General features: G+C 37.7%; 1 protein-coding gene across 1 annotated transcript; it reads left to right on the top strand.

The window, feature by feature from the left end:
• Nucleotides 1–1,637: 1,637 nt before the first annotated feature.
• On the top strand, nt 1,638–7,824 carry LOC146147123 (uncharacterized). Its single transcript, XM_083388635.1, has 7 exons — nt 1,638–1,787; nt 2,859–2,986; nt 3,270–3,326; nt 3,590–3,784; nt 4,517–4,673; nt 6,036–6,145; nt 7,204–7,824. The coding sequence occupies exons 1-7, from the start codon at nt 1,746–1,748 to the stop codon at nt 7,412–7,414; spliced, it is 900 nt and encodes a 299-aa protein (XP_083244761.1). The 5' UTR covers nt 1,638–1,745; the 3' UTR covers nt 7,415–7,824.
• The last annotated feature ends 26 nt before the right edge of the window (nt 7,825–7,850 follow it).

The following is a 7,850-nucleotide window of genomic DNA, read 5'->3' as shown; positions in this document are numbered from 1 at the left end:
TTCAATTACATGGCACTAGTTTACTACCAAGTCTGATCATTGCTTACGCAGACAAATAGTCTCTTCAGTAAAGGTTATGTTTTCAACTCGATTCAGTCAGATTTATTTTTTTTAAAGTCAGATTTTTTTAATCAAAAAGCTGACTGGTAAAAGACGCATTTCATTGCTGCTTTTTGTTATAAAGAAGAAACATTTATAATGTTTTAACGGATTTAATGGTTCACACTGATGATGGCGTGAGGTATTGCTGAAACGTCTGTGAGTCGATTTTATAGAATACTATGGCTTTAATGTTTTTATTGAAATTACTAAAAAAACGTGAATTGTTTTCCAAAGTTAATGGTTCACTATTAAGATTCCAGTTACAAAACTAGTGTGAAAAACACTTAGAGCAGCAAGAATGAAACGCGTTTCTCCGTGAAACCGCAAGGGGCTCAAGCAAAGTGGGATTAGCTCGGTTTGACGGGCATCGCTGACGTAACGGCGCATTCGGAGTGTGACGAAACAGCAGAAAACATTGTAAAGTCGCACCGGAATTCTCAAGAATCGCGGCAAATTGGACAAGTGGGGATAAAAAATTCTTCATTGACGTAATTTGGCACATGGAGAATTCCGAAGGACGAACGAGCGCTCGTCACGCTTTTCACTGATTTGGTATTGAAAAGTGGTCGGTTGGTTTAGCGCCAGAAGCTTATATACATCGACTGATTTCCCGTTCTTCAGTGGAAAATGTTTTTTTTCTGGTGTGGCTTTGTCGGTTTATACTGTAGAACAATGCGTTTTGAGATTAGGGGCATTCCGTAATGATTCATTTTGCCGTTGCCTTGTTTTTCTCCGAACCGTTGGTTGTATTCCATAAGTTGTACCTAAACGGTGACACGGCATTAAGTCGCGAAGAGACAAAGAGTAGTTTCGATAACAGTTGAAACCGTGGCGTATACGCAACAGCAGAAACGCGAAAAATGTTTGTACAGAACGCATAAACGACGTGAAGGGCAAACGTATTCGGACGGTTTACGTTTAGCCATTGAAAAGTCCAAGCGAAGGTGCAGAGATTATTTTAGTTAGATCCCAAGCAACAGACCAGTCACCGGTGAAATTATTAGCGAATACAAAAACGACTAGGTTATTTATTTTTTTTAAAATTAGGCATCCAAAAGTATTTTTATATGTAAGGCGCTTGTTATGAATAAGCGGTCAACATTACCATTTAATATACAACGGTCATTTCTAAAGAGCGTGTTTAAAAAATAAATTTGATCGATGTTCCGTTCCCTACTATTCTCTTCTTTATCAAATGATAATATTTTTTTGCGTCGCAGTCAAGACAAAATAAGCTTGCAAAAAAAATCTTGTGGTGTACTTTGTGTAACAACTACTCGTTTAAAAGCGGTCTGAATAAACGTTTAACTGTTTACTATACCAAATAGATTTTACTTGTTTTTATATTTTTAATCGAATGGTACAAAAGCAAAGTTATAAATAGATTCCGTGGTTAAATGTAAAATGGAGTGTTGCAGAAATCAAATAAGCGACTCGCCAGTCAGATAAATGTTTCCCCAAAGGCAACATGTTGCGCAGTTGCTGATCGATCACACGGCGTAAGATTAAATCTTTTTTTTTGCACAGAAACTAAATGTCAAAAACCGTTAGGAAAGTTAGCTGCTGACCTCGAAGAAGAAGAAAACAACAGTGTTGTCGACATCGTTCTTCGTGTGTTGGTCAACAACTTTTTGGTCAACGGAATGTTCAGTCTCTGCCATTTGGTCGGCTACACCCAGTTTATGGTATGGCGTAGTTGTTGTTGGTTAGGTATGCGTAATGATAACATATACACGATGACAAACTGTGATCGAAGTATTTAGTTTCGCATATTTGCGAAAATGTGCATTATAAGACCAAAACAAAAGCCGTACATGTCGATGATAGCCGAGTTGAACAATAAAAGGCAAGGGAACGTTTGCCAAACATACGTTAGATTAAAAACGTCGACGAAAATCAAATACCTTATCTGTAAATTGCTTTTGTTTTATTTAAACAAACATTTTTGAAACGACTGAAAACAAAATATCCCTAAACACCTCGCCTAAGTGTATCAAGCGAAATGTAAATTAGTGTTGTACAAACAAGCCAGATCATGCGCGCGACAGACATCACTGCGCGTGCGGTGGCGGATGACACGAAAAGTGTATTAGCATTTTCAACGCCTCCTCCATTAGACGATACCGCCACGAAGCAAAAAGCCCGAATAGTAGGACGAAGAAAAACGTTTTCGTTCGTTCAAATGCCAACGTAATAATACCTCCGTAAAATATAACCGGTTTATAGGCCAACGAACTCCCCTTCAAATGTCTATGGGTATAATAAAAATGCTCAAGGGCAATATATTCAGATATTAGCACCACGTTTAGAAGATTAGACATGAATTTTTAACATGCGAGAGTGGTCATTTCGTTTTAGACGTTGTTTTTAATTAATAATGCACGACGCGGTTGGATAACCAGCATGGCCAGACTGATTATCATCTGACGTACAAAAGGCATGCTTGAAAGAACAGCTTTTATGGCACAAAACCTTTACTCGCAGCCTGGAAAATTCTCCAGAGACTTTACTGTTAATCCCAGTAATACTCAACCCCTTCGGTACATATGATGATCACGTTTTATTTTATATGTTTGGATTTTCGAACTGTTCAGTTTTGACAAACAAAATATGACAGTGTGCAAAAAACTTGCTTACCCACATTTTGTGCGCCCACAGTTCGTTTTTTTCACCTTTGACAATTTTCTTCAGTAACAGACGAAAAGCGGATAAAGTTTACAAGACAATAATATTAAAAGTCGATCGTTCAACTTCAGGTATACGTTATCGTTCGGGTTATTATAACCGGAGCACTTGCGGGAAGATTATTTGCCAACGACGTACAAAGTATCCAGTGCAATTTTACAATTGGCGTCAACGGAACAATTCTTTGGCCGCTAAACGAGTAAGTGTTCAAGCTGCAATTCGATCAATTCGGTATTACTTTCATTACGGTTATTATACCATAACTTTCCTAAGTTTTCAAAGAAGTGTTTTGTGTTTTGTAACACTCTGTAGCCAATTTATCAAAGGTATAAAGCTTGGACATTTAATAGCAAAATCACAAACAACAAACAAAATAAGATTTTGTTTGTGAAAAAAAATATTTTGTTTAGTTTATTCTAATGGTAGAATTTAAGCGTAGGCCTAAGTGCATTCTGTTCTAAACTATTTACGGAACTTTTTAGGTCAGAAAACGAAACCGAAGATATCAACTGGAACGAGGTGCAATCGACATGTTTACGGTATATTGGAAACTTTGCAAAGAATGTTTTTTCTTAAAAGTGTCACCAGTATTGCTCACGTGGTTTGCGCAAACTACCTACATATTTAAAATTTATTTTTCCATATACTAAATTGCAACCACCATTGAGTAAATCTATCTTGTCTGGTGATCAATAGCGTTATTGACACCACTTGATTGTTTTAATTAAATTTTCAGTAGCTTGTAAATGTAGGTTGTTTATACATGATGCGCGGTCTAGCATAATCGTTTTCGTTTCTACAGAGTGGCGTACAACGGAAACATATCGCCCCTGATTGCTTGGGTACTCAGCATCTTCACGGCTGTCGTTCCGTGGTTAATCGTAATGCCCTGGACGCCGTTCGAGATCGGCCAGGATTACATTGCCTGTCCAATGCATGGCTGCACTTGGCCGTGCCTTACGGTGTACCTGTCGTCCGCTATTAGAGCTATAATGCGGCAAGTATAGTTTATTTATGTATTATATAGATCGGGGAAGGTCTTCCATTCAGAGACCAAAGGCCGTATTTCTTACTTTGTTCACGGGGCCACACATTAGGCCTACACATGGGTAGAAATTTAAATTCGCTATTTGTAGTTCAATTTCATACACTTGTTAGTTAGATTAAAAGTGAGTGTTGCACCCTAACAATATTAAGTATAAACGCGAATTGCTAAATAAATGCTATTATAAAAAAAACGTTGGTATAGAATTAAAAATTACCAGAGGAGCTGTTTTTGATTTATATTACCATGCCTGGTAGCAACAGTTTATATGAATGCTATTATGTTCGCGGAGCTTATCAACTCTATTGACCTTATTCTACAAAAAAGCGATAGGATTCGAGTCGAAACCGGCAATATTGGTTAACAACATAAGCAGACAAAATCAAACTTAACAAAAATACAAAAAGCAGAATGCACGTTGACCATTCGTGCTATGGATCTTCATAATAAAACATAACTTTTTAAAATTCGGTATTTAACCAAATCAAAAGCACACACCGGAATTGTGTGTATAATAATCTTACGAAGGTTGTGTTAGGTTAATGCTCCTGCCTCAGATAACGTTACCAATCTATATCATTAAACATCAGAAACAAATCGCGGTAGGCCTACTGGACAAACGGTCCTGGAAAAACAAGGAAAACAAAACAAATCAAAATTATAAATGAAATAATTTTTGCGCAGATTGTGCCTCGAATTGGTGACTTTTGTTACCATAGTGGTTGCATACCGAATGTACGTGCCCATGTTCGTTCGGTGCTATGATGAAGCGATATCATGTATTCTGATGGAAAGCGCCGAAAAGACGTGTTTCCTGTGGCTCTTCAGCGCCATTAACTTGGTAAGAACAACAATATTAGCGTACGTCTGATAAGGTCGTTACCGAAAATCGGCACTCCGATGGTTAATTATTAGTGCTTGAGGCCGGTCCAACAAAAGCCATGCAGGCCAACATAGATTGATTCATCTATGAAAAGCGCGTAAATTTTAAACCAGGCTGACAGAATCTCGCCAGTCTTCGGGTACAAGCATTTTGGGCCCAAATTCCTATGAGTTTTTGGCACGCCATGTTTAAGACATTAACAAGGATAATAGTGAACCAAGATTGTCGTTTTATGTAGACCAAATTAATAGAAGTTATATACTGTTGCTTCTAGGTATTGTATCAATTGTAAAATTGTTCTTTGTAATAAAAATATATAGTTATATATATATATTGCCGGGAGAATAATTTTACAATGAATGGAAATTGTTTGCGAAGGTTATAAGTCGCATAGCGCAGCAGGCCATGGTATATATAGCGCTTTTTTGCTCATTAGATTTGCCTAACACAGAGACAAGAACATTGCAAAACCCAAACAAAGTTTCCACAAAGCGCAAAAACGTTTTGCATTTATGTAATTCGATTTGTTTGCTTTTACGTAAAAAAATACACTAAATATAGTATATTTAAATGGGGAAGCATGGCATGGTACCCTGTATCCACATTTAGATGACTTTTTTAAAGGTTATTAGGCGACATTTTGCTTTAGAGTCCAAAAATTTTGGTTACCGCCGGTTGTACCTGCTGTATTTCAATAACCTTCCTTGGGTAAAATATCAGCCTGGTTCGAACAAGTAGCGAACTACCACTTGGCATCGGTAATCGGCACGGTTTCGATATCATAGGACATTTCTATAGTTATTATTTAAAACATTTTGTGCTAAAATGTTTAGGTTTGCTCATATAGCTTGGTGTCAGGGGCGGATTCAGGAGGGAGAGCATAAGCCATGGCTCACCCCAACTATTTTTTTATCCATTTGAACAACACAAAAGCATTTTTGTCGCGCTCGCAAGAATCTTGCCAAACTTTAGGGCGCGTGTTTTTAGAGATTTAAGCCAAAGGCGTCGTGCATTTAAAACTAAATATAATTGTGAGAATATATCGGTTGTATAAAGATTAGAATATTTTCCTCACTTGACTTTCTCCAAAATGCAATCTTTGCCAAAATTTGTCTTTTTTTCTGCCGAAACTTTATGACGTCATCTTTTGGTGGAATATTGTATCACTTGTTTCTTGGTTGTGTGAAATACTTGTAAGAAACAACAAAATTGGTGTGTACGAGGATAATAATATAGTGGTTGTAAGACGGCGCGTAAACCCTTCTCCAAGTAAGCTGGTGAAGTGTGGTGTTTTATCAAGCTTTCGGATTTGTCACGCAGATTACGAGCGGCCTTTCGGCGTGGGAGCTCAAGCACATGTACTCGCACCGGGAGCTTTATGAGAAAGAATCGATGGACACCTACACCTTTCGGGAGATACAATGTAACAGGTGAAACTTAAGTGGGATTCATACTGAAAAGCAGCAATGACGCTAAACCGCCTGATATCCCGGATTTTGATTCTTGCCAAAGCTGAAATTACAAAGTATTTTGGGCCCAAATTCCTATGAGTTTTTGGCACGCCATGTTTAAGCAATTAACAAGGATAATAGTGAACCAAGATTGTCGTTTTATGTAGACCAAATTAATAGAAGTTATATACTGTTGCTTTCTAGGTATTGTATCAATTTTTAATTTGCAGTACTATAGACTGCAAGTTTTGACTGCTTACTCGATTTAGAACAAGAGCCACACGACAAACTTTTAAGTCGACATGTCATAACAAAGGCTCATAAAAATCCGTTTATTTAACTAGGTGATCTTTACTACCGTACCATACTTTTCACAATCCTTAGCTAGTAAAGGGTTACATTATGGAATTGCTAGGTGCTGTAATTACCTTTTTTAAGATTTTCATTGCTACTAAATAAGTTACGATTTTCGTATTATTGAACTTTTTTATTGTTCGCTTCGAAATGCTAATGATTATGCACAACTCAAAACAAACAGTAAAATCTTATGCAGCGCAACACTTAGCGGTTAAAGGGCACGTCGTCAAACTCAGTAAACCGTTGCACTTGTGTGAAAGTGACAAATCGTTTTTTTCGGGTTTAGAAAGATCAAACGCGCGACGAAACCAGTTGTGTGCTGCTAAAACTTTGAATAGCAATATCATTTGAAAACCTTAAGTGCGTGGGGATATATTATAAAACTACAACCGTTGGGACATCTGGGGACACACCTGTTATGTTTAGTTTACTGTGAAAAAGAACACACGATTATTCAATTATTGCGCTTAACTTAACCGCCATAAATTTGAAGTTGTGACAGAAATCGTCCTACGGTTGTTTTCCATACTAATTTTTGTAGCAACAAAACGACAAACTTTACTGCGAGTGGCAACAACAGACGGCAAAAATAAACTTTGATCTGTTCCTTCGCATTTGGGTACAAGTGCCTTATATAATAAAGCTTCTTGCGTTTCAAAATGTATTCAAATTCATCGCAGTGTGGAGCCGCCAATTTATCAGGCAAGTGCCGATCCGTCCTGTCAAAGACAACACGCCTGGAAATGGCAGAACGCGTTGGAGAAGCGAAAACGTTTCGAGGGCGTCAGCAGTTCGGGGGCGTATGCCGTCACGCGCAGGGAGAGCGTCATCGTCGAGGAAAATGAGAACCCCGACATTACCTCGGTCACAAGTTCGCAGGAACCGTTTTAAACAACTTCTGCCATTTTGCACTTTTTCTTACCAGTCTTGCGCTACGTGAGTTCCGCAGAAATGTTGCCGCCTGTACTGGTGGTGTCTAGCACCATACATGCGAAGTCTATGTTTCCTGAAAGTTCTGTTATATGGTTCATGGAAGAAGTACTATTACCGTTGACCTTTTCAATTCTCAAATAGATAAATTTTCGACCGTAAAGTTATATAGTAGTAAAACAACGAGTTCTCTGTCTGCGTAAATTATTGTGTTGCACTTTTACCTCAATTTCATCAACTTGAGTTGTCCATAAAGTAAATTATATCTCAACTATCTTCTCAAAATCTAAATTTAAACACTTGCTTTACGTGTCAATTTGTAGGTTTTCTTTCAAAAATCCTGTTTAAGCTCAAAGATTCTTGTAGTAGTGCTCCGCCCATTTACAAAATACAAAAT

The sequence above is a fragment of the Ascidiella aspersa genome, chromosome 4 (genome assembly GCF_963924565.1).
Source record: "Ascidiella aspersa chromosome 4, kaAscAspe10.2, whole genome shotgun sequence".
Taxonomy (NCBI): Eukaryota; Metazoa; Chordata; class Ascidiacea; order Phlebobranchia; family Ascidiidae; genus Ascidiella; species Ascidiella aspersa.
This window is presented reverse-complemented; position numbering and strand designations above follow the sequence as displayed.

Coding starts and splice junctions, on each gene's coding strand:
- LOC146147123 (XM_083388635.1), top strand. CDS start 1,746: ATGTTCAGTCTCTGCCATTTGGTCGGCTACACCCAGTTTATG. Junction 3,785..4,516: donor GCTATTAGAGCTATAATGCG/GCAAGTATAGTT, acceptor ATTTTTGCGCAG/ATTGTGCCTCGAATTGGTGA. Junction 4,674..6,035: donor TCTTCAGCGCCATTAACTTG/GTAAGAACAACA, acceptor TTTGTCACGCAG/ATTACGAGCGGCCTTTCGGC.